Source organism: Sus scrofa, chromosome 1 (assembly GCF_054392235.1).
Source record: "Sus scrofa isolate SSC_HxYL_T2T_F1_AM1 chromosome 1, Sscrofa_HxYL_maternal_Yorkshire_Landrace_v2.0, whole genome shotgun sequence".
NCBI lineage: Eukaryota > Metazoa > Chordata > Mammalia > Artiodactyla > Suidae > Sus > Sus scrofa.
This window is the reverse complement of record NC_139383.1, coordinates 86,173,098-86,200,529: the sequence shown is the minus strand read 5'-3', so window position 1 is coordinate 86,200,529 and position 27,432 is coordinate 86,173,098. Positions and strand designations below refer to the sequence as shown.

Genomic DNA, 27,432 nt, shown 5'->3' with positions numbered 1-27,432 from the left:
ACACCACAGCTCATGGCAATGCTTAACCCACTGAGCGAGGCCAGGGATCGAACCCGTGTCTTCATGGATGCTGGTCAGGTTCGTTACTACTGAGCCACAACAGGAACCCATGTTTTCTGAATTTGATTGATGTTACTTCATATATTTAGTATGCCTTGAGTTTCCACTTGAGAATCTCTGGATTTAAGGTCAAGTGAAAAACAGTTTATTTTTTGGAGGCAGTGAGGGCTAAACTAGCAGATGGTTAGACCCTACTTTGTTTTGAATGCTGTTGGAGAATGACTGTGGCTGCTTAGGTAAGGGCAAGTTATTTTCTTAGGTCCGCAAAGCTGGGGAGGTGCTTTGGTGGGGCTAGAACTCAGACTTTGGGAATCTTCATTGTTTGGTTTTCTTGGCCTCATTACAGAGCACCACTGAGTATTCCCTTATACTGTCATCCCATCCCATCATACTTGCCTTCTCTCCCTTGCACGCAGCCTGAGTCACTTTCCTACTTGTGACTATTCCCTCAGCTTGAAATACTCTTCCTTCAGCTCTTCAGATTGCTGGCTCTCCTTGTGTATTGTGTGGTAAGGAAAAAACCACTAGCCAGGGACTTGGGTGCCTGGAGCATGAGTCTTGGTTCTCCCTCTTGTTTTCTGACTCCTTTTCTGGCCTCATTTCCCTTGTGGGCAAAAGGAGATGAGATTCCAGATTCTCACCTGGGGCGATTTTCATCCCCGCCCCCATGCCCCATTGTCCCCTTGCATTTAACAGTGTCTGGAGACATTTGAGGCTGTCCCAGCTGTGTGTGAGGCGATGGTCACCCCTGGAGAGAAACCAGGGGTGCTAGTGTCCATCCACAGTGCACAGGCCAAGCCGCTGTGCAGAATTCTCCAGCCTAGAGTGTCACTGATGTCTTAATCAAAACCTTGATTTAGATCTGTGGTCCAGGGGTTCCTATAGCAGCTCAGCAAGAAACAAACCCAACCCATGAGGACTTGGGTTCGATCCCTGGCCTCGCTCAGTGGGTTAAGGATCCGGCGTTGCTGTGAGCTGTGGTGTAGGTCGAAGACGCAGCTCAGATCCTGCATTGCTGTGGCTGTGGTGTAGGCTGGCAGCTGTAGCTCCAACTGGACCCCTGGGAACCTCCACATGCTGTGGGAGCAGCCATAAAAAGACCAAAAAAAAAAAAAAAATTAGATCTGTGGTCCATTTCTATTTTCTATTTTAAAATGTAAACATTTAGATTCCTTATTTTCATTGTTAGTATCATTTAATTAAATGTGTTCTTTAAACATTGCTTTTCAGTAATATTTGGTGAAGATGTGGCCTTTGGTGGAGTCTTTAGATGTACTGTTGGCTTGCGAGACAAGTATGGTAAGTTTGTACCTTTATGTAGGAAGAGTATTCCTGTAGAACTTTCATTTAAAGTTTTTTTTTTTTTTTTTTTTTAGCCACACCTGATGCTATGGAAGTTCCGAGGCTAGGGGTCCAATCAGAGCTATAGCTGCTGGACACAGCCACAGCCACAGTAATGTGGGATCTGAGCCGAGTTTTCGACCTACACCACAGCTCATGACAATGCTGGATCCTTAACCCACTGAGCAAGGCCACGGATCGAACCCACAACCTCATGGTTCCTAGTTGGATTCATTTCCACTGCGCCATGATGGGAACTCCCAAAGACCTTGAAAATACAAAATATGCCAGTTAAAATGTTTGCCAAATGCTTCTTGTATGGTGGGGTTGCTTTTTGTTTCCACAGGTTCCTTTGGTCTAGATCTTTCTAAATGTGTTCTGCTTCTAGCTTCCTTCTGATCTAGTTGATATTACACATATTACAGGTTCCAAAATAGTCTTCTTAACTGTATTGTTTATCATGTCATTCATACATTTGGGAATCTCTCATCTCCTTGTGGTGCCTACCTTAGTGTCAATTCTATTATCTCTAGTTCAAGGTTCTGCCCTGTTGGTCTCTGCTAATAGATTTCATCTTTTTATTTATTTATTTTATTTATTTATTTTTTTGTCCCACACCTGTGGCATATGGAAGTTCCTGGGCCAGAGATTGAATCTGAGCTGTAGCTGCGACCTTTGCCACAGCCATGGAAATGTTGGATCCTTAACCCACTGTGCCAGGACGGGGATTGAACCAAGACGCTGCAGCTGGATTCTTAACCCACTGTGCTACAGCAGGAACTCCAGATTTCGACTTTAATTACCTGTTCCAGAGAACTTGAACCACTAGGCTGTATCTACATATATACGTGTGTATGTATGTATTATATGTACATATATCTATATCTATACTTACCTGTACTTATACCTATACCTCTACCTCTCTCTTTCTCTCCCTCCCTCCCTTTCTTTCTTTCTCTTTCTTCCTTCCTTCCTTCTTTCCTTTTTTCTTTCTTTCTTTCTTTCTTTTTCTTTCTTTCCTTCTTTCCTTCTTTCTTTCTTTCTCTTTCTTTCTTTCTTTCTTTCTCTTTCTTTCTTTCTTTCTTTCTTTCTTTCTCTCTCTCTCTCTCTCTCTCTCTCTCTCTTTCTTTCTTTCTTTCTTTCTTTCTTTCTTTCTTTCTTTCTTTCTTTCTTTCTCCCTTTCTTTCTTCCTGGAGAGAAAGAGAAAAGGAGAAAGAAAGCGAAATTTATATTTTAAGCAATCGGCTCACAACATGGTGAGAATGGCAAAGTCTGAAATATGTAGGCTGGAAGCCCAGGCAGAGTCTTCAGGACAAATTTCTTCTCGTTTGGGAAAGCTGAGTCTTTTCTCCTAAGACCTTCAAGGGATTGGATGAAGCCTGATTTAAATGTTCATCACATCTAAAAATACCTTCACAGCAATCCATAGCTAGACGGGTCTCTAACAGCAAGGCACCAAGGCAGGTGGACACCTGACATTAACCTTCACGTTATCCTTCCACATGTTTCATTCCCACTGGCTCTGCTTTTTGCCTGGCAGGTGGTCAATTTCTGTCTGTTGCTTTCACTCATTTCCCTTGACTCAGACTAGCATTTTGGCCCATTGCAGCTTCCCACTCGCAACTTGTTCTCCTTGAATATTGTGTCGTAAGAACAAAACCACTGCAGTGTGTTTCCACCCCTTACTGCTGAGGGTGCCTTAGAGGGGCTTTGACCTTTCCTTTCTTTTCTCAGATTTAATCTAATCTGAAAATCAAAGCAGTTAGTTTTGCTTCTTTCCTTTGCCACTGCTCTGTAAAGCTCCTGTGCCTTGAGTAAGGAGTGAGGGTCCTTAAGGCTCCCCCCCCAATTGATATTCCTTCTTGTTCTACTCTGAGGTTATATTATACTTGAATCCAGGAAACCATAGAAGGTTCCAGCCCACTTAGCAGGAACTCTGAGATTGTTCTTTGTCCTTATCTTTGTAGCAGTTTGATTTTTCTGGGTCCTGTCCCTCTGCTTTCTCCCCTGGCTGTCTATTTTAACAGCTTTTTTTTTTTCTTTTTGCCATTTCCTGGGCCACTCCTGTGGCACGTGGAGGTTTCCAGGCTAGGGGTCTAATCGGAGCTGTAGCTGCCAGCGTACGCCAGAGCCACAGCAATGCAGGATCCGATCCGCGTCTGCAACCTACACCACAGCTCATGGCAACGCCGGATCCTTAACCCACTGAGCAAGGGCAGGGATGGAACCCACAACCTCATGGTTCCTAGTCGGATTTGTTAACCACTGCACCACGATGGGAACTCCTTTAACAGTTCTTTTGAGTTTGAGATGCCTGGACCAATCTTAGCCAGCTCAAACTATCTTAATTAGCTCCGGCTAATTCTGACTTCTAGAGATTTTAGATCTTAAAAAACAAAACAAAATGTTATTCTTCTGACTTCAAAATGCATCATAGAAAATTTGGAAAATGGGGGGAGTTCCTGTCAAATCTGACTAGGAACCATGAGATTGTGGAATCAATCCCTGGCCTCACTCAGGGGGTTAAGGATCTGGCGTTGCCATGAGCTGTGGTGCAGGTCACAGATGTGGCTTGGATCTGGTGTTGCTGTGGCTCTGGTGTAGGCCGGCAGCTGTAGCTCCAATTAGACCCCTAGCCTGGGAATCTCCATATGCTGTGGGTTTGGCTCTGAAAAGAAAAAGAGAAAGAAAATTTGGAAAATGTAGAAAAGCATAAGGAAGAAATAAAAATTGCCCAAACTACCAGAGAAAACCACTGTGCATAATCTTGACATATATACTTCTAGACTGTATTTGAATGTACTTACGTATATTAACCTATTTAAAACATAGCATTATGCTTTCGTGGTTTTTTTTTAAAGGATTTTCTTCTCTGTTTACATGACCATCTGTCCTCGCAGGTTGTTTACTTTATCCATTAGAGACCTTAGCATCTAATCATGCTTGTTTTTTAAATTCCCTGTCTAGGAGTTCTTGTTGTGGCTCAGGGGGTTAAGAACCTGATACAGTGTCTGTGAGGACTGGAGTTAGATCCCTGACCTTGCTCAGTGGGTTAAGGATCTGGCATTGCCATAAGCTGCGGTGTAGGTCAAAGATGTGACTCAAATGTCACGTTGCTGCGGCTGTAGCATAGGCCGGCAACTGCAGCTCTGATTAAACTTCCAGCCTGGGAACTTCCATATGCCATCGGTGTGGCTGTGAAAAGAATAATAATTAAAACAAAATTCCCCGTCTGATAATTCCAGCATCCCTGCCACATCTTGTTCTGAGGTTTGCTCTGTGTCTTCAGATTGTGTCTTTTGCCTTTTGGTGCTCCTTGTAATTTTTTTCTTCAGAGCCAAACTTGATGCACTGGGTAAAAGGAACTACTCTAAGTTCTGCCGCTGGACCATGAACTTCACAAATGTTTCTCAGTTCTTTCTCCTGCTCAGGTAGGACAGGGTGATTAGAGTGGGCTTGAGTTGGGTATTTCCGGTTCCCTGTACCAGTTAGGTTAGGCCCTGGTTCACTAGTTTTCCCAGTAGGTTATGCTCTGGTTAACTTTTTTTTTTTTTATTTTTTAAAAAGTTTTATTGAGTGTAATTATGTACAGTGTTGTGATCATTTCTGCTGTACAACAAAATGATCAGTTATGCCTGTATACCTTGAGGTTTATGGAATGATTGGCCATCGGAGACCTGCTGTATGGCACAGGAAACTCTACCCAATAGTCCATGATGGTCTATGTGGAAAAAGAATCTGAGAAAGAATGGATGTGTGTGGTTAACTAGTTTTATATGAGGTCATGGCCTCTTTTTTTTTTTTTTTTTTGGCTGTGCCCATGGCATGTGGAAGTTCCCGGGCAGGGATTCAACCTGCACCACAGCAGTGAGAAGGCCGGATCCTTAGGGAATGCCCAGGCATATTTCAGAATGATTCCTTGTCCATTTCCCCTTTTGAAAGCAAGAGGAATTTCTCTAATATTCACTGTGGAAACCTGGTTGAGCTCCTGGCAGCAAAACCTCACAATATTGGGTGGGGGACGGGAGCTCTATGCCTGGGTTCCCTGGAGTTTTTAACTCTCCAGCTTGAACCTTCACAGTGAACTTCCAGCAGTTTATCAGTTACAGCCCACGTTTCCTACCCCAGCTCTGGTTCCTGCCCTGGAAATTTGAGATTCCATCTGCTTACCCATCTGTTCCTCTAACCTTGGGGGCAGCGGTTTGCTTTGTGCCCTTCTCTCTCTGATGGGTCCAAGAAGCTTTTTACTTGTTATCAGGATGGCATGATGACTGCCAAACTGTGGAACTGAAATCACAAGTCAAATTACGTGTTTGTAACTTAGCCTTGGCTGTGTCTGTGCTGACAGTTTCTAGCCTTCACTGTTCTGCTTTCTCTGAGCCAGGGCAGTCGTGTGCCCCCTGCTTTATGAAGCTGGGAGCTCTTCTCTTGGCTTCTGCCTGGATCTCAGCCACAGTGCTCTTCTTACTGTACCCATTCCACCTGGGGCATTCTCTCCTGTGCTCACACGCTATTGACTTGTGAATTTCTACCTCCAGTCTGGGACCTCTGGCCTGAGCATCACGAATGCCTTCAGTACCCTCGACCCACCGCAATCCTCACCTTCACATTCCTGTCACCAGCATTTCCCTCCTCAGGTGTTCAGACTCAGCTGAGTTTATTATATCCACCTACCAAATCCATGCCTCCCACCTACATTTCCTATCTCAGCAAACACATCACCATCTGCTTGGTACCTAAGCCAGAAATCTGGGAGGTCCAAGTCTCTTTCCTCTTTCTCATCCCCCATATCTGGTCAGGTCCTATGATTTAATCTTCAGAGTTTGTCTTTTCTTTGCCAGTTTAGAATGTTATTTAAAGATGTACTTTTTATTTTTTATTGAACGCTATATTATTTATTTATTTGCTTTTTAGGGCCGCACCCAAGGCATATGGAAGTTTCCAGGCTAGGGGTTGAATCAGAGATACAGCTGCTGGCCTATACCACAGCCACAGCAACGTGGGATCCAAGCTGTGTCGGCAACCTACACTGCAGCTCAAGCCAATGCTGGATCCTTAAAACACTGAGCGAGGCCTGAGATCAAACCCGCGTCCTCATGGATAGCAGTCAAGTTCGTTACTGTTGAGCCGTGACAGGAGCTCCAAACTGTAGTTGATTTATATTGTTGTGTTAGTTTCAGGTATCCAGCAAAGTGATTTAGTTATGCATACATATTTTTTTTTTTCAGATTCTTTTCCCTTATAGGTTATTACAGAATGTTGAATATAGTTCCTTGTGTAGAGTTTGTCCTATGTTTATAAAGTTTGTCTTCTTTCATTGTCATTACCCTGGAATCTCCCTTTGGATCCATAGTCATTTCTGCTTGGACAGTTTTGTTGCTTTTCTTTGTAATCACTCTCCCTCTCATCCCTACCTTGTCGCCAGTGCCATCATGCTGAAGGACACATTTCTTGGCAGAATATGCCAAAGGCTTTGCCCCCTCCCACCTACCTGGCCTCACTCACTTTATTCTTTACTAATACTGAATTACCAGATGTCTTCCCCAAGCCCTTGTGTTTTTCATCTCTCTTCCTTTGTGCATACCACTTGGATCTCTTGCCCTCATCTTGATTCCCTGGGAAACTCCTATTTCATCTTGAAAAGTTTCCTCTTTAAAGTTTTTCCTGACCCTCCAGGGCAGATCCAGCTACTTCCTTATCACTGTATGTCTTTTATATCTTGCGAGTTATGTAATTGTTGTCCTACGAGATCGTTTCACCAGGCAACTTCTCAAAGGCAACCGACAGCTCCTAATATAGTGTCAGGCAGTACTTATTGCATGAATATTGTTGAGTGAATTTTCTCTTCAATCTCACCAAGACAGTGGCAGTGGCCTGTTGCCTCAGAAAGGGGATTTCCTTATCTCCCTTTAAGGATTTTCAGTTGGTCTGATTTTTCTTTTTTAAATTGGCTCAACTGGGAGAAACTAGCTCTTGGCTTAAAAAAGCCCACTCTTCATAGAATGGATGCATTGGCAGATTTATGTGTGTGTGACAAAGGGTTGAGCTATGAACATCTAATTACCTCAGCTTTATTGTCAGCAGCAGCTGTGAATTTTTGCAATAGTTTTAGGACTATGGATTTATTATTTTGAATAATCCCAGGTTGATCAATATAAACAATTAAATCACTACCATTCTCTCTAAGTGGGAATGAGCTTCAGTTCTTAGGAGTGAAGAATAAAGGAAATGGTGAAGAGAAAGCTATCAAAACAAAACTTTTTGTGTATTTGAAAAAGTAGCACATCTTTTAAAAATAATGTTCTGCCTTTTTTTTTTTTTTTTTGTGTCTTTTGTCTTTTTTATCTGTTGTTGTTGTTGTTGTTGTTGTTGCTATTTCTTGGGCCGCTCCCGCGGCATATGGAGGTTCCCAGGCTAGGGGTTGAATCGGAGCTGTAGCCACTGGCCTACGCCAGAGCCACAGCAACGCGGGATCCGAGCCATGTCTGCAACCTACACCACAGCTCACGGCAACGCCGGATCGTTAACCCACTGAGCAAGGGCAGGGACGGAACCCGCAACCTCATGGTTCTTGGTCGGATTCGTTAACCATTGCGCCACGACGGGAACTCCTGTTCTGCCTTTTGAGTACAGGCTGGGAATTTTTTTTTTTTTTCTTTCTTTTTTTGCCTGCCCTGTGGCATATGGAGTTACCAAGCCAGGGATCAGATCCAAGTTGCAGTTGCAGCCTACAGGACAGCTGCAGCAATGTCTAATCCTTTAACTCTCTGTGCCGGGCTGGGGATCAAACCTGCATCCTGTTGCTACAGAGATGCTGCCGACCTCATTGTGCCGTAGTGGGAACTCCTTGGTGTCCTCTTTGTGAAGTTAAAAGAATTTGTATTTATTTAATTAAATTTTTTTTATTGAAGTATAGTTGATTTACAATATTGTGTTAGTTTCAAGTGTATAGCAATGTGGTTCAGTTATTCATAAATATATATATAAATATATAATTTTTTAAAAATTATTTTCATTATAGTTTAAGATATTGGTAGTTCTTTGTGCTATACAGTAAATCCTTGTTTAAAGGATTTCTATTTCAAAAACTTAAAAAGATGATGTCGATAAAGTTGAATAGATTGCATTGAATGACACAGCAAGAAAACCTTGTGGGGGATTGGTTCACTTTCTGGGGAGAACAGAGAGCTGTGCGAGAAGGGAGCAGACAGTAGGTGGCAGTCTACACTTTGATATGAGACTGTCCCTCTTGGCCTGGGACTAATGGGAGAAGTGTTTTAAATTCCACCCAAAGGGAAAGAAGGATTTCGGGCTACTGACATAATATTGTGAAGCTGAATCCTACTCAGTATTGAAAAGAAGGAATTGAATCATTAGGGAGGATGCTATTAAAAAAAAAAAAAGGAAGGGAGGGAGAGCTCAACTCCAGATAATGCAGATGAGCTTGAGTTTAGCACCACTGAACTGCGTTTCTCTTTCCTTATCCTTTGATAGAAGATCAAAGACATGCTTGGAAACTAGAAACAGAGTATAACCTCTTCAACACATTGCTTACCAGATGGCAGGGTTTTTTTTGCTTTTTGTTTTTTCCTTTTATCTTTTTACAGTTGCACCTGCAGCATATGGAGGTTCCCAGGCTAGGGGTTGGTCATATTGGAGCTGCAGCTGCCACCCCGTGTCATAATCACAGCAATACAGGATCCAAGCCATATCTTCAACCTATGCCCCAACTTGCAGCAACGTGGGATTCTTAACACACTGAGCGAGGCCAGGGATCAAATCCGCATCTTCAAGGTCTCTATGTCAGGTTCTTAACTTGCTGAGCCACAGTAGGAACTCCTCCAAATGGCAGTTTTAACCATTTTAGGCAAGGGGATCCTTTGATCAGGGCAGCAGCTGGGACTGGGGGAGTTCCAGAGAAGCCGTTAAAGGTAGTTGATTTTTAGGGTATCTGTGACTTTATGCCACACACTCTCTCATTTACTCAAGTCGTGAGACAGATTCCCCATGGCATACACAAAATCTGCCCTCACAGTTGTCATTCTCTGTGGGAGAGAGAGTATGTGTGCTTTATTAAAATGAGACTTTGGTCGGCCTGGTTCTGGGCGCATTTTAATTTAACGTTCTTCTGTCCTTCTGTAAGTGCAGCGGGGCTATGGTCTTGAAGGCTGTGTTTTGGTCCGTTTGCTGGAGGGAACTTAGGTGAGAAAAGGAACAGCAGAGGACATGCTGGATTAGTCTACAGGCATAACTGTCTGCCTTTTCACGGGATCTGATGTTTTTCCATTACTCGAGTCATTTGTGTCCACCACAGCTGTGGCTAGCAACTTGGGAAAATGAATATAACCCCTTATTTGCTTTCTTATGTAAATATCGTAGATGTTGTATAACCAGATACTTTAACACACTGAACAAGGGAAGGAAAATGAGGAGGCGCATTTTCATCTGTAATCTGCCAACACTTGGGAGTTGACTTTGGGTTCTCCTGTCTTCATCGGTAAAGTGAAAGTGCTGTCTTCGTGGGTACACGTTTAGGTATTCTTTAAGCTTTTACCTTTATTAATTAATTAATTAAATGTATCTGATTTTATTTATTTAATTTATTAAATGTCTCCAGTTTTATTTATTAAATATCTCTGATTTTATTTAATTTTTTATTATTTATTTTTGGCCCTGCCCTCTCGTGCAGGAAGTTCTTGGGCCAGGAATTGAACCTGTGCCACAGCAGTGACAATGCCAGATCCTTAACCATTAGGCCACCAGGGAAACTCCCATCTCACCTCTTTTTAAAAAAGAGCAACATAGACAAAAAAAAAAAAAAAAAAAATGGAGTTCCCGTCATGGCTCAGTGGTTAACGAATTCGACTAGGAACCATGAGGTTGCGGGTTTGATCCCTGGCCTTGCTCAGTGGTTTAAAGATCCGGTGTTGCCATGAGCTGTGGTGTGGGTTGCAGACGTGGCTTGGATCCTGCATTGCTATGGCTCTAGTGTAGGTTGGCGGCTACAGCTCCGATTTGACCCCTAGCCTGGGAACCTCCATACACTGCGGGAGTGGCCCAAGAAATGGCAAAAAGACAGAAAATAAAAAAGAGCAACATGTTTACTTTATGCTTTGCTCTCCTTTACATTTAGAGGTTTTTGGGAATAGAGCAGTTGTTGGAAGTTTCCATTGTGGCTCAGTGGTAATGAGACCAACTAGTATCCATGAGGATGTGGATTAAGGATCCAGTGTTCCTGTGAGCTGTGGTGTAGGTCTCAGATGAGGCTCGGATTCTGCATTGCTGTGGCTGTGGTGCAGGCCGGCAGCTGTAGCTCTGATTCTACCCCTATCCTGAGAACCTCCATGTGGCATGCGTGCAGCCCTAAAAGGCAAAAAAAAAAAAAAAAAAAAAGAAATACAGCAATTGTTATGTCATATTAGAACCATGGGCCACTTTAGGCACTTAATTTTCTCTTAAGTCCCTTTTCCAGTCTAATAAGTTTTAAATTTGGAGACTAAAGTCACAATCTCACAAAAGTCTTCTACTTTTACCTGGATTATGAAATTAACATCTTCAACAGAAAAAGCGCCCTTGCATTATATGTTTCTGTGTAAAGAAAGGGTTACTTAAAAAATATTTTTTTGGCTGCACCCGTGGCATATGGAAGTTTCTGGGCCAGGGATTGAATCTTAACCGCAGCTGCCATCTACGCCACAGCTGGGACCACACCAGATCCTTAACCCTCTGCACTGGGCCGGGGGTCAGACCTGTGCTTCTGCAGTTACTTGAGCTGCTGCAGAGATCGTTATCCCACTGGACCGCAGTGGGAGCTCCAGGAAAGGGTAACTTGAATGATAGTCATCCTCTTGGGTTTCCTGTCATGTTTCATTGAAGATGAGTAATCTGGGAGATGGGATTTGGCCTCTGGGCAGTTGAAACTAATTTTACTGAAAAAACCAAATCAAACAAAAAGGACTCGGTAAACTAATACCAGTTCTTCAGGAATATGGAATCCAAGGTTTATTTCCCTCATTGAAGAGTATACATTTATCACCTCAGAGCAGATGGAATACCAGCTATAGATTGTAAGGTACCTGTTTCATAAATTTGGAGTAAAAACAGGAATTCGTAAGATGGTATAAACGTTTTTCCCCCTAATATGCTTAAAAATAGCTTAAAAAGGATTGTTTTCCTTCTTTCCTAAAAGTCAGGCGCTTTAAATTGCTCTTGTTATGTATTTATTTATTTTGTCTTTTTAGGGCCACACCTGAAGCATATGGAAGTTCCCAGGCTAGGGGTTGAATCAGAGCTGCAGCTGGAAGCCTATGCCACAGCCACAGCCATGCCAGATCCGAGTTTCATCTGTGACCACAGCTCAGGCCAATGGCAGATCCTTAATCCACTGAGTGAGGCCAGGGATTGAACCCTTGTACTTATGGATACTAGTCAGGTTCGTTACCTCGGAGCCACAATGGGAACGCCTGCTCTTGTTATTATAATGCTCCTTTGCTTACTAAAAATACACATGTGGGAGAACTAAAGAGCACATTAAAATGCCTTTCTTTTTATCTTTCCTTTTTAACCAGTTGAAAGAGTTACCCTCAAAAATGGGATGAAAATACTATTGGCATATATTTCATTTATATTAGCTTCTCTTATATTTTGCTTTATTGTCCTTTTGTGAATATTTATCGCCAAACAAAAAGATTTTAGAATTAGAATTGGTACAAATGGTTATTGTATTTTGATTCAAACTACAGACCCTCACACTGGGGATGTTGACTAGTGCTTAACAAATAACGTTTAAGAAAATAAGATATTTAGCCTATTTTGTAGGGTACTAGAGCTGGAGAGAAATTGAGTCTATAACTAGTCCAGTGATTCTCAACTGGGTGGAGGCACCTTCTGAACAAAGAATAATCTGGCCCCAAACGCAGTAGCTCTGAGGTTGAGAATCCTTGGACTGGTCCTTTTCCACATCATGCAGAAACTGAAGTTCTGAGAGGTTCTATGTTACCAAACAGCCCAGCAGCAAGTAGGTGAGGCAGAAATAGATCCAGTTCTGAGCTTTTTGTACTACATTGTTTTTCCTTCTTATTTATAAGTGAGCAACTCATGGGTATAAAAACATGAGAAATATAAGGACTATGAAAGGAATTTTAATAATGCTCAAGGGTTTTGATTACTCATGGAGTAAGAGGCAGCTAGTCATCAGTCATCCATATTAAAAAGTTTTTAAAAATTCTATTCGTGAACACTTTTCGGCCAACACATTAAGTTGTTCTGAGGCGGCAGCTGTTGCTTTGACTATTTTTTTTCTTTTGCTCTTCGTTGATTAAACAGTAAATGTTAGAGCTGCCAACAGGTGTTCTGTTTGACATTTTAAGCATCAATCAGGAGGAATACCCTTAAGCTAGTTTTTCTCAGGCTTATTTGACAACGGCAGGCTTTTAGAATGATCAGCTGTGAGCACTGAGAGAGGTTTAGGAGATGGGCTTGGATTAAAGCAGACCAGGAAAAATGGGATTATAGATCATTATTGTCAGAAAGTACAAAATTGATTCATATGTCTTTTTAAACATCATAAGTAAGAACTAGGGAAATGAAAGTATATCAAGAACAATATAGATTAAGAGAGAGTAAAAAGGTCTTTTGTTTTTTATTTTCCCTGTCAAGTATGACATATATCATTTGTTCATTTAATATTACGGAGGATGTTGCTAAGTTATCTTACAAAGTGTGGTGCTGGCTGGGTCTTCTGGAAATCCTCTTCTAGTCTGGTACTTGTAACAGAGGGAAAAACACAAACTTTTTGCTTTAGCATTTAGGCTTTCTTGGATTTGGATGCAGGGGGCATTTATAATTGTTTTAGTTGGGACAGCTCATTTTCTAGTTTTTACACATTGAATCCAGTGATTTTTTCCCCCCAATTTTACTTTCCTTGTGTTCAGAATTGCTGCTCATTTGACTCAAATATAATTTTTGAATTAGAAATCTTTTCTTTTTATTTAATTTTTATGAATTCTCTCTTTTTTATTTAGGGCCACACCTGTGGCATATGGAAGTTCCCAGGCTAGGGGTCAAATCAGAGCTATAGCTTCTGGCCTACAGCCACAGCAGTGCTGGATCTGAGCCACATCTGCGACCTACACCACAGCCCACGGCATTGTCGGATCCTTGACCCACTGAGCGAGGCCAGGGATTGAACCCGCATCCTCGTGGATCCTAGTTGGATTCGTTACTGCTGAGCTACAACAGGAACTCCTCAAAATTCTCATTTTTTAAAATTGAAGTTTAGTTGATTTACAACATTTAGTTTCCAGTGTATAGCAAAGGGACTTGGGTATATATACCTTTCCAGATTCTTTTCCCTTATAGGGAAAATACTGAGTATAGTTCTCAAGGATTTTCTTTTTAGAACCCAGAAATGATCAGGGGTGAAAGGGACTAGTATAACAGGTTTTTTTTTTTTTTTTTTTTTTTTACAGGCAGTTCAGATTACTCAATATCTGGGAATCCATTCTGTATTGTTTGTCTTAAGGGAACAAATCATAGAGCCGTTACATTACAACTGAGAATGCTCTTTCTTCTAGAAGTAGAGTGCCTGGTGGCCATGGCAGCTTAACAGCGAAAGGCTTAGATATTGAGCTGTCGTTGTGACAAAACCTACCTGTCTCAGGAGGCTTGAATCTAAAACTGTAGGTTATTACACAGCCATGCAGCCCATGCTTCAATTCTTACTTGGAATTCCACTGTTTAGCACCTTCCATGCAGTGATGAAGTCACCTGGTAATTAAGTTTACCAGGAAAAATGATTTTTCTAGTCAGTTGGTAGGAGCCCAAACATAGAACCATGTGTGGAGGAAAGCTTTCATGACCTTTGCCAGATCCTTGAGCAAGGCCTTATATGTAAAGCCATAGAGGGTCCAAGGCTGGGGCTTTGTTTTCTGTTCCCATTGACTGTAGGATTCTGGGTTGCTTTGATTGGCAGAGGGGATGTGGGATCAGTTAGGTAAAGGTTGGCAGGTGTCATGTGCTAAGGAACCACTGGGGAAGCCTGTTGGATCAAAGAGTTTTTAGTTTCCAAGTGAGCAGACACACCCAATGGCAGCTTCAGCAATGAAATGCTTGACCTTCTCCAGGGGCACCCTGCCAGCCCTCTCCCAGCCGAGGGCCTCTGGCCACCAGCCAGAAGTGGTGGCATCTGGCCAAGCTTAAATTAGCCCAAAGATTCCTTTTCTGTAGTTTTGGCTTCAGGATACTGAAGCATCATCGGTAATGAGGGATTTCTCCTCATCTCTGTAGGCTGCTGCTTTGACCCTCATCTTTTTCTCTTCTGGTCGCTGCCAGCTTGGAGTCCAGCAGAAACAAAGAGACTTGTTTCTTCAGCCAAAAGGGAACGCACACAAATGCAGTATTACATGCTTAATTAATCAAGATCCTGGAGGCATTGAACTTGAGCATTTTGTTCTTTAAAAAAGGGACACTGCCTCAAAACTCAGACGGAAACTTTATTTTTTTGTTTATTATTTTTTTGGCCACACCTCTGGCATATGGCAGTTCCCAGGCCAGGGATCCCACCTATGCCACAGCAGTTACCAAGGCTGCTGCAGTGACAATGCCTGATCCTTAACCCACTGAGCCACCAGAAACTCCATCTATCTATCTATCTATCTATCTATCTATCTATCTATCTATCTATCTATCTATCTATCTATTTTTTAGGGCTGCACTTATGGCATATGGAAGTTCCCAGGCTAGGGGTCAAATCGAAGCTGTAGCTGCTGGCCTACTACACCACAGCCACAGCAATACAGGATTTGAGCTGTGTCTTTGACCAACACCACTGCTTATGGGAACACCGGATCCTTAACCCATGCAGCGAGGCCAGGGATCGAACCCACATCCTCACGGATACTAGTCGGGTCTGTAACCCGCTGACCTACAATGGGAACTCCTTATTTTTTTCTTCTTTTTAAATTGAAGTGTACTTAGTTTACAATGCTGTGTTAGTTTAAGGGGTATGGCAAAGTGATTCAGTTACGCACACATTTCTTTTTCAGATTCTTTTCCCTTCTAGGTTATTACAAGGTACTGAATAGAGTTCCTTGTTGTTTTCTCTTCAGGGCTTCCTTCATCCCACAATCTGCTGACAGTGACCCAGGCCAAGAACCATAACCTCTGACCTACTCAGCCTCTCCTGATTCCTCTCAGATATTCAGGAGCAGAATTTGAGTCAGATAGTCTCAGTGAAGCATTGCCCTCATTTCATTCTTGCCAGATTTCCTCTATCTATCTATCTGTATGTATCTGTCTATCTATTTTGTCTTTTTAGGGCCATACTCACAGCCTATGGAAGTTCCCAGGCTAGGGGTCGAATCCGAGCTGTAGCCGCCAGCTTACACCACAGCCACAGCAATGTCAGGTCCGAGCCGAGTCTGTGACCTACACCACAGCTCACAGCAATGCCAGATCCTTAACCCACTGAGTGAGGCCAGGGATCGAACCTGCGTCCTCATGGCTAGTCAGATTTGTTTCCGCTGCGCCATGACAGGAACTCCCAAATTACTTTATTTGCCTCCATAACTCACTCACCTGTTTCTTTTCACAGGCGGTATTCAGCTTTAGCTTCCACTACACTTAAAGATTTCAGTAAAGGCGCATTTTGGTAAAATTTGTTTGCCATGTTTCCAGGCTACGTGATCTATAGGTGATTCATTTTACTAAGGGAACAACAGCCAAGTTATTGAGAAGGCTGTTGCCATTGAACTTTCCTTGGGGCCGTGGGATGCTACCGCTGTCATGGATTTCCATCCCCTTCCCATTTCTCAGAATGCTCTCGTGGGCCAGCGAATGAGAGCATCAGAGAGCAGACATGGCACTTTGGAAGAGATGTTGATAGGCATGTGTCTTTCAGTGGGAGAAGAGTCTAGCACACCAGGATTTTCTAGCTCCATTCTGTCCTTGCAGGTCCCCTTTGTGGTCTCTCATGGGCTCTTTGTTCAAGAGCATGACCTTCCCTCCCTATTTGCTACAGGACTGCTGAGGGATCAGTCCCCATTGTGAGCCTGACGTGCATCTTCTCTTTTCCAAACCACATGGAACCTGGTTTTCTCTTGTGGTTCCCTCTTGTGGAGGCTGTAGCAGTTGTTCTCTGCCTTGGCTTTCCTGTCCTCTTCTTGTCATCCCTGTGTCTGCAGCCAGAGGCGGACTGATGCCAGGCCTCCGGAGAATAGCCAGAGAGGAAAGAAAGAAACCTCTGGTTGATGGTGCCGTGATGGGCGTCTGTGGTCCCTGCCTTTGCTAACATTGGGAATCAGGGATGCTTGACTCAACTTTAGTTTTCATCAGTTCCCCCAAACCACCTCCTGCATGTGTAAAATCTAAGGAAAAATGCCAAGCCGGCTCTGAATGTGTAAGATCAAGACAAGGCATCTGGCTTTGGTCTCTATCCAGAATGCCTTTCCTCAGCTCCTCCCATACAGATATGCTGGAGCCTCGGCTTCCTGGCAACTCCATCAGTTTCTTTGGGTCAGTTTTAGAGTTTCTGCAGAACTGGAGAGTTGCCACTCAAAATAGCTCTGGGTCAGTTCTAGTATGTGATATGATTGCTAGGCCAACTCACAAGAAATGAAGGGATAATGAGGGCAGCCATGGACTGAATTATACTCAATGGAGAGAGGCTGGCGTTGACTGTTACCACTGCCACACAGCCCACAGGAAGTAGGTGGTTCATGTTAAAGTGTCATCTGCTAAGTGGAAAAAACATCCTGGGACTTTGTCTCAGGCTGTGGCCCTTCTTTAGTATTTCCTCAGATTAGTCAGGTTATTTTCCTAGTTACAGAGACCAGTACATTAGGCCCAAGAGCTTATTGGAGATGCCATCATAGGAGGGTGGACGCCTTTCAGGAGTGTGTGGGTATGTGTGGGATAAGTGATTGACATGTAGGTCTCCAGACAGCAGTGTTCTTCACTTCGCAGCACTGCTTCTCAGCCCTACCTGCAGGTTGAAGTACTGATGCTTACTCTCGCCCCAGAGATTCTGAGTCATCAGTCTGGGGTGTGCCCAGGGGATTGGAGTTTTCAAATTTTTTTCTTTAAGGGCCGCACCCATGGCATATGGATGTTCCCAGGCTAGGGGTCAAATCAGAGCTGCAGCTGCTGGCCACAGCCACAGCCACAGCAGTGCCAGATCCGAGCCACGTTTCTGACCTTCTCCACAGCTCACAGCAATGCCAGATCTTTAACCCACTGAGTGAGGCCAGGAAGCAAACCCACATTCTCATGAATACTAGTTGGATTCGTTACGCAATGGGAACCCCATAAATTGGTAATTTAGAACCTGGCTCTGGCCACAGAGTTGGGGAGCTATGAAACTAAAGGCAGGGAGACCAGGGCGGGATGGTTGCCGATCCCAGAACTTCTTAAATTTTAGTACATCAGAATCACCTGGAAGGCTTGCCTAGCCATGGATTATTGGAGGCTCCCCTCAGAGCTTCTGATTCAGTAGGTCTCAGGAGGGTCCCAAGCATTTTTCCTTCTGGCAGGTTTCCAGACATTGCTGCAGCTGCTGGGCTGAGGACCACAGTTCAAGAACCACTGAGTCTGTCTGAGAGGTAATGAGAACCTCAACCAGGGGAGACAGATCCAGGAAGGGGTTAGTGAAGGGCCAGTCAAGGGGAATTGGGAGGGTCTCTTATTCTTTGGAAGTGGAGGCAAATGGAGAGGAAAGCCTTTAGAACACTTGTCAGGGGTTAAATATTGAACTGTTTATGGAAAATGAAAAGTTTCCATTAGGTGTGCAATTAGGAGGCCATCAGTCACTTGTGAACCTAAAAACTAAAAGCAACTTTTATGGGAAAGAGGGGTCAGAAATAGATGAAGGCTTTGAGGAGATGCGGTTATCCTGTACGAGCATGTAGAATACAGATTTCTTTAATTCAGAGACATTGGCTTGTACTCTGTAGTGTTGCTTATTTTAGTAGGTTCTCTAGTTTGAACCAGACCAAAGTCTTCCATTGTGTTACTAATTGTGATACTTTCTGGCTTTCCCCTGACCTTTTGTTTAAAACTGGATATGATGTTTAAAAAGCATTCACCCAGGAGTTCCCATCCTGACTCAGCAGTAATGAACCCGATTAGTATCCATGAGGATGTGGGTTTGATCCCTGGCCTCACTTGGTGGGTTAAGGATGCCATGTTGCCATGAACTGTGGTGCAGGTCACAGATGCAGCTGGAATCTTGCATTGCTGTGGCTGTAGTGTAGGCTGGCAGCTGTAGCTCTGATTTAACCCCAGCCTGGGAACTTCCATATTCTGTGGGTGCAGCCCTAAAAAAAGTACTGTAATTGCAATGTACACATGTAAGGATAACCTGACCCCCTTGCTGTACAGTGGGAAAAAAAAAAAGTGTTAACCCTGTTTATTGCTAGAGAAACTCATCATTCTTTGTATATGGGTGTTGGTTTTAGATCCATATAGAAACTCTTTCTCTTTCATATTGTCATGTATGGTGACTTTCAAGCTCTGCCTGCCTCTTGGACTCTGCTTATGGATTCTTGAAACAAGCTAGATGGAAAGCTTCAGAATAGTCAGGTTCTGATGGTTCTGCCTTGGGGCTTCTCTCATTTCTTGTCCCTACTATGGCTGTTACAGTTTATGTGCTCATTTTTTTTTTAATTCATTTGATTGAAATATAGTTGATTTACAATATATTAGTTTTTGGTGAAAGATTCCTAACCAATTCATAAATTTGTAGTAAAAACAGGAATTCATAAGATGGTGCAAACTTTTTTTTCCTAATATGCTTAAAAAGTATTTTAAAAGGATTAATAATAGCTGTGTTTTCCTAAAAGTCAGATGCTTTATATTGCTCTTGTTATTATAAGATCCCTTTGTTTACTGAAAATGCATGTGGGAGAACTAAAGAACGTGTTAAAATGCCTTTCTTTTTAGCTTTGCTGTACAGCAAAGTGATTCAGTTGTACATATGTAGGTATATTGTTTTTTTATAATCTTTTCCATTATGGTTTATCCCAGGGTATTGAATAGAGTTCCCAGGGCTATACAGCAGGATCTCATTGCTTATCCATTCCAAAGGCAATAGTTTCCATCTATTAACCCCAGATTCCCAGGGTTTCATTCTTTTTTATACTCCCTCCTTCTGATCTGAATGACTGTAATCTCTGAGTCTGTTCTCACCCTCCTTGCTATTACAGTTCATGTTATATACATCTGTGAGATTGATTTTTTTCAGGATACAGCTCTGATCACATACTTCCTTGCTCAGAACCTTCCCTGTGTTGAATGGTAATGTCTGGTTTCCTTAGCTTAACCTTCAGGATCCTAAGTGGTCTGCCTTTGACTTTTCTTTCCAGCTTTGGTTTTCCCCCTATGTTCCTGGCTGCATCCACACTGCTTACCAGTTAGTTGCCCCTCTGCCTCAACGAGGCCTCTCAGAAAGTCCTCCCCTGGCTTCAAACCCAACCGGCTCTATGGCGTACTGCCCTTCTTCCTCAGCCTTTGCCACCTAGAAGTCATTTCCCTGGACTGCTCTGTCTATTGCCATCTGGCTGCATCTGTAATGCATATGCTTATTTTGTCCCGAGTTTTATTTCTATTTATAATTCATCTTCCTGTCTCCTGTGCTGCCCAGAATAGTGCCAAGCATAGAAATTGGTTGAATGAATGGAAGGGTAGGAAACCATGTCATGACTTGGTGCAAATAAAGTGATGATTCATTTAACTGACGCATTAAGAGCATTACTGACCATGGATGCCTTCTAATGGGGTTTTTCAAAGCTGCTGTGAGTGAGGGCTTATGGGACCTCTTGACGTCTGTTGACTTTTTTGGGTCTTTTGTGGATCAGAAATCTTTTAAATTTAACTTAATTCTTGGTTTTTAACTTTTTAAAGTATAGCTCGTATACAATGTTATGCCAATTTCTGCTGTACAGCAAAGGGACAGTCATAAACACACACACACACACACACACACACACACACACACACACACACCCCTTTTCTTGTTATTTTCCATTATGGTCTAGCCCAGGAGATTGGATGTAGTTCCCTGTGCTGTACAGTAGGACTTCAGTGCTTATCCATTCTAAATGTAATGGTTTGCATCAACTAACTCCAAATGCACAGTCCATTCCCCGCCCCCCACTTCCTCTTGGCAACCACAAGTCTATTCTCCATATCTATGAGTCTGTTTCTGTTATGTAGATAGGTTCATTTGTGTTGTATTTAAGATTCCACGTATAAGTGGAATATCATATGGTATTTGTCTTTCTCTTTCTGACTTGCTTCACTTAGTATGAAAATCTCTAGTTGGCATCCATGTTGCTGCTAATGGCATCATTTCATTCTTTTTATGATGAGTAGTAGTCCATTGTATATATGTGCCATATCTTTTTATCCATTACTCTGTCCATGGACATTTAGGTTGTTTCCATGTCTTGGCTATTGTGAATAGTGCTGCAGTGAACACAGGGGTGCATGTATCTTTTTGAGTTTTAGTTTCGTCTGGATATATGGCCAGGAGTGGGATTGCTGGATCATATGGTAGTTCTATATATAGTTTTCTGAGGAACCTCTTTCTGTTTTCCATAGTGGTTGTACCACTTTACATTCCCATCAACAGTGTGGCAGGGTTCCCTTTTCTCCACACCCTCTCTAGCATTTGTTATTTGTAGACTTACTTAATTCTTAGTTTTTGATTGTGTCCTAGATATTTCAGTGAGCTGAATCCTATTCTTTTTCTATATGGAAGGTTACTATGTTGTGCCATTCATGGCAAACTTATTAAGTATTGTCTGGATGACACATTTATATATATGGGTGATACATATACACGTCTGTATATTTTATCTGAGATTAATGTGGTAACCATCTGTATTTTCTTTTGTCTCTCTTTCTTTTTGGCTGCACCTACTGCATGTGGAAGTTCCTAGCCCAGGGATCGAACCCGTACCACAGCAGCACCCTGCTGCTGCAATGACAATGCTTAGTCCTTAACCCACTGGGCCACAAGAACACTCCACCGTCTATGTTTTCCTACACATTAGTTAGATGGATTAATGGGTTCACTAGCCTGCCTAATTGTCTATACCAATTATTTTCTACTTTTTTTGCTAAATTCCATTGGTCTTTTCTCTTTTTATCTAAATTTTATTAAAAAATTTTATTGTCATATAGTCGACTTACAATGTTGTCTTAGTTTCAGGCATATAGCAAGGTGATTCAGTTATACATATGTTCATTCCTTTTCAGATTATTTTACCATGTAAGTTACTACACAGTATCGAGTAGATTTTTCTGTGCTATACAGTAGATCCTTGTTACTTCTTTATTTTATATATAGTAGTGTGTATATATTAAATCTCAACCTCCTAATTTATCCCTTCCCCAATGGTTGGTGTTTTCTGATTCTTCCTTTATTTACTTGTTGAAGTGTGAACTAGAAAAGTGCTGTACACAAGTACTTAAATTGTGGAAGTGAAGTGTAGGATCTGTTGGTTGTAATTGATTTTAGAGAAAAAAATATCTAGAGCTAGCAAAAGAAATGATAATGTTATAGGTTAAAATAATTCCAAAACATTTCAGATTTAGAATAGAATGGTGTAATTGACTCTTCAAAAGTAACTTCTTTTTGGCTGATCATCAATCATTTGGGGCTTTTAACCTCTTTTACTTTGGGGATCATATTAGGGATTGTAATAATGGGAGTTCCTGTCGTGGTACAGTGGAAACAAATCTGACTAGGAACGATGAGGTAGAGGGTTCGATCCCTGGCCTCGCTCAGTGGGTTAAGGATCTGGCGTTGCTGTGAGCTGTGGTGTAGGTTGCAGATGTGGCTTGGATCTGGCATTGTTGTGGCTGTGACTTAGGCTGGCAGCTATAGCTCCGATTAGACCTCTAGCCTGGGAACCTCCATATGCCTTGGGTGCGGCTCTAAAAAGACCAAAAAAAAAAAAAAAGTATTGTAATTGTGGTGTCTGGGTTTAGCTCTGCCTGTCTGTGGACCTTGAATTATTTCCTCTAGCCCCGAGACTCTCAGATACTTTAAAAAGAGCTGATATAGTTAGTGATGGTTGTTTATTTGCTGGTTAAAACTGGTCCTTCATTCTCTTGAGCTTTATTTTATTAATAGCTCTTCAGTTTGGACTCAGAATTGGTTTAATGTCAACTTTCTCCTATTTACAGAGGGGAAAGCTCATTTATTTTTCATGCTTCTTTTGTCATGTTGTTCCCTTTGCTTCTGAGAAAAGGGCACCAACCTATTGAGATAGGGACGTTTAGGCTATTTATAAAGTGAGGCAGGTTAATTGAAATTGACAGCTCGGTAATGTCCTCCTCGGTGAATGACGCACATGGGTTTGAGAGGATGTTGGCGGCTGCGTGCGCTGACAGGAATCAGCTGGAGGAATGTGTGCGCTTTGAGCTCCGGTGTTGACGTAGGTCCTGGGTACGGATATGTTTTAGGGAACAACTCGTTTCCATATAAATGAAGAAAGATTAAAAAATAATTTCCATGGCTTGCCCTGAAATTCCAGCTGGTTTCACAAGGATGATGAAAATATTTCTTTTCATTTTCTGGAGAAACAGCTTTAGTTGTATTCAAGCACAGTGAAGTCATGACAGGTTTATTCAGAAGTGCTTTTTGTGTTAATTTATGGGAATCTGTTTTTTTTTCACCATCAGCTATGTGTACATTTATTTGATTTTTTTTTTTTTTTTTTTGGTCTTTTTGCCTTTTCTAGGGCTGCTCCCGCAGCACAAGGAGTTCCCAGGCTAGGGGTCTAATCAGAGCTGTAGCCACCGGCCTACACCAGAGCCACAGCAACGCAGGGTCCTAGCCGAGTCTGCAACCTACACCGCAGCTCATGGCAACGCTGGACCCTTAACCCACTGAGCAAGGCCGAGGATTGAACCCGCAACCTCACAGTTCCTAGTCGGATTCGTTAACCACTGGGCCACGACAGGAACTCTGTATACATTTATTTGAAAAAATATGTATGTAGTATGCATGTCTCTAAATACTCTCTGGACTCTCAATAAATTGCAGATAGCTTCACTCAAGAAATTTGTACAGTTTCATCAATAAATGTGTCGATTTGATTATAATAAAAGGTACAACCGAATAATTCCCCTTCTGTGGTTCTTCTTTTGAGACCTAGTAAACACCACTTTGACTGATATGAGGTTTTGTGTTTTTCTTTCCAAGTGTCTCTTAATGGAGAGGCTTACTTAAGCCTTAACAGTTGTATAAGTACATACCCAAAGCTAAGCATGAGGATCACACTTGTTTAAATTCAGTTTCATCAAGGCAAGGTGATTTTATAAGTGGGAATTCTGTCTCCTTAAAACACATTGATCATATTCAGAAACAAAATTTCAGCTTATGCACAGGTGTTGGAATGACAGTGGTTGATTTATTACTAGTTGTGTTTTGTCTCCCATGGGCCTGGAGCACCCATCAGAGCCAGTGGTGGGTGATTCCTGATGATATTCTGGGCTCTGGAGGTGCCAAGCCTGGTGAACAGTCACAGAGTTTAGGACCAGACCTCAGTTTGCTCAGGGACCTGGCCTTGGGGTGGGTAGAACCAGGGCTCCCAAGTGGATACTTGCTTGAAAGGTGCTGTAGTCTGTTGGTATCAACCAATGCTCTTTTTGAGCCGTGCATGAAAGGCCTTGGGCCCCTGCTGTCTCCAGGCCCCTGTGCATACATAGCTGCAGTCCTAGGACTTTTGTTCCTCAATCCAAGAGTTGCCTTTGTTAACCCTTCCTTCTTACTCCTGGAATACTTTTTATTTGATTTTTGTATTTTTGTTTTTTGTTGCTGTTTTTTTGGCCGCACCCTTGGCATGCGGAAGTTCCCAGGCTGGGGATCGAACCTATGCTGCAGTAGTGACCTGAGCCACAACAGTGACAACACTAGATCCTTAACCCACTGAGCCACCAGGGAACATCCAATTTTTGTTATTTTAATTGAGATAAAGCTGATGTCCAGTACTATGTTAGTCCCAGGTGTACTGTACAGTGATTTGACATTTGCACGCTTTATGAAATGACCACCACAGGAGGTCTAGTGACCACCTGTACTTCTGGGAGATCTCTGGTGGTAAGTGACCAGGGGCTGGGCCTCCTGGGTGTGTGGCCCTCCTCTACCTCCTTGTAAGCCTCGCTCTCTGCCTGGAACTGTGGGCCAGCCTCCTCCTGTGATGCCTATTCGTGGTCTTCTTAATGGAACAAGATTTGAATTCATAGTTTAGAATTGTTTGCTACGGCCCTGCCACTGTGACTGGCTTCCCTTCCCAACCCTGCCCTTCACTGTAGGTTAAGAGAGTGCCCTTGACTGTAGCTGGGTTCAGTGCTCAGCGGCCTCCTCCAGCTTATGATCTGGGGGCCTTAAAGACCTCTTTCCAACCCCAGAACCTCTCAGTGCCAACCCTCAGCAATTCTCTGTTCCTGCCTGCCTCTCAGCTAACACCACTTCAGTCTCATTGGTTCTATGGTGTATCTTGGACCCTTTCTCCATTTTCTTTTCATTGCCGTTATCCTGATACAATATTTTACATTCTTTTTGCTTGTTTAGTTTTTTGTATATTCTTGTGTGTGTGTGTGTGTGTTTAGAGCTGCACCCAAGGAATATGGAGGTTCCCAGACTAGGGGTTGAATGGGAGCTGCAACTGACAGCCTACGCCACAGCCACAGCAACATGGGATCCAAGCTGCATCTGAGACCTACACCACAGCTCACATCAACACTGAATCCTTAACCCATGGGCAAGAGCCAGGGATCAAACCTGCTTTCCCATGGATGCTAGTCAGATTCATTTCCACTGAGCCATGACAGGAACCCCTGTACATTCTTAAAATACTTTATGATTTGCAAAGCACTTGTACATGCCTGATTTTACTGCATCCTTAGATCAATTCAGGTTGGGAGGCTGAATTAGTTATTTTTATCTTAATTTCAGAAATGCAGAAACTGAAGCACAGTCTAAGATCCCACAGCCAGGATATGGTGGAACCACATCTAAATCCACAGGTTCTGAGCCGGAGGCCGCCCTTTGTCCACCATGCTAACTAGTATATGTATATGAGCCAGACCTTCTGCTTTTATCTCTCACTGCTGCTTCTGATCCCTTGGCCCTTCAGCTTTCCTGATTTACTTCCCAACTCGGAATTTGCATGTTATTTCTTGCCTTTGTGCCTTTGGTCACACTGTTCCTTCTACCTGTGCCTCTTGAAATTCTACCAATTTTTTCAGCACCCGATTCCAGTGCTTCCTTTTTTCATGAAACTTTGCAGGATTCCTCCCAGTCTGAAAGAATCGTTCCTTCCCCCTCCTTCAATAGCATTTTATTTTTACATCGCTTTTGTGTATCATAGTTATTTGTATGTGACTTATCTCCTTACTGCCTTGTAAGTTGTTTGAATATTTATTAATTAATTGTTTATTTGACTATGCCCATGCATGTGGAAGTTCCTGGGCCCAAGATGGAACCTGCTCCATAGCAGTGACAACATTGGACCTTTAATCCACTAGGCCACCAGGGAACTCCTGTTTGAATATTTAAATGTGTAATGTTGTTTAAGTGCTATCTTGTTTATCTCTATCATTTGTAGCATCTAACTACAGTGCCTTGTACATGGTCAAGTACATATTGTATAAATATTTATTCCACTGGGTAAAAAAACATTATAGCAAATAATACATTTCAGTGGGTCTGAGTTGAAGCCTTTGATGGTATCAGGAGGATTCAGGGCTTGATGTTATCCTTAGCCACATACCTCTAATAAGCTTAGGAAGGCATACTTGCAACATCTGTCTCAGTGTATCCTCAGTTTATCCTGTGTCTTAGGATACAGCTCATTTGTTAAAGATCTTCACTAAGTTATAACAAATCTAGTGCTTTGTTCATCCTAAAATTTAATTCCAGTGTTCCATATTTCTAGTTGTCTCCTATCCAGTAATTGTTACTAGTAATTGAATTTCTTGGCAAACAAAAGAAGATCTGACTTGTAAATCCCCAAATCTTTTATTTTTGGCTGGGCTGCAGCATGCGAAGGGAGGTTCAGGGGCCTTTGATTGAACCTGTGCCACGACTGTGTCAATGCTGAATCCTTCACTGCTAGGCCACCAGGGAACTCCCCCCAAATCATTTTTATTTTACTTTTTAAGATTTTTCAAAAAATAATTCATTAAAAAGTAAAAAGTTTCTTTAAAATATATGACTGACTTCAAGAGGAAAACAAGCATAAAATGTTGAATTTACTTAATTTTTTTTGGCACTAACTCTATTGCAATGAAGATCATTTGAACTGTGAAATTGACAGTTAGTTGGAGATACTTGGTTGAATCTGAACTATTATGAAGACTTCTGAAATTTCCATAATATCTAATTGTTTCCCTTTCTTTCCACCCCTTTTCCCATAAGATGGGAGTGTAAAAACTACTTAACATCTTACTACCAGTAACATTTTGGTTTTATACACAAGTTTGGAGATTGTATACTATCTTTTCAGGATAGAAACATGTATATATTTATGCCAAATAACAGTGCTATGTCACAATGCAATTATTATTATTTCTTGTCTTTTTAGTGCTGCACCCTTGGCACATGGAGGTTCCCAGGCTAGGGGTTGAATTGGAGCTACAGCTGCTGGCCTATACCACAGCCACAGCCAAGCCAGATCCGAGCGATGTCTGCAACCTACTCACGGCAATGCTGGATCCTTAACCCACTCAGTGAGGCCAGGGATTGAACCTGTGTCCTCATGGATGCTAGTCATATTCATTTCTGCTGAGCTAGAATAGAAATGCAATTAATTATTGAATCAAAGTCAGAAGCAGCTCTTTAAAATTTTTTTTTATAGTTGATTTACAATGTTGTGTCAATTTCTGCTGTAGAGTAAAATGACCCAGTAATACACACACACACACACACACACACACACACACACACACAAATACACATAATCACTTTCTTTTATGCATATTATCGTCCAGTATTTTCTATCATAGGAGACTGGATATAGT

The 27,432-nt window shown here is 42.3% G+C and overlaps 1 protein-coding gene across 8 annotated transcripts in view; it reads left to right on the top strand.

Moving 5' to 3' along the window:
- BCKDHB (branched chain keto acid dehydrogenase E1 subunit beta) overlaps positions 1-27,432 on the top strand; it is a 263,556-nt gene that overhangs the window by 15,607 nt on the left and 220,517 nt on the right. For all 8 annotated transcript variants that reach the window (XR_014836455.1, XR_014836456.1, XR_014836454.1 and 5 more), the window contains 1 exon segment: positions 1,291-1,359. Coding sequence is in view for 2 of the 8 variants with exons in the window: in XM_021082900.2 (XP_020938559.1) it covers positions 1,291-1,359 (69 nt within the window). In the remaining 6 variants the exon portion in view is untranslated.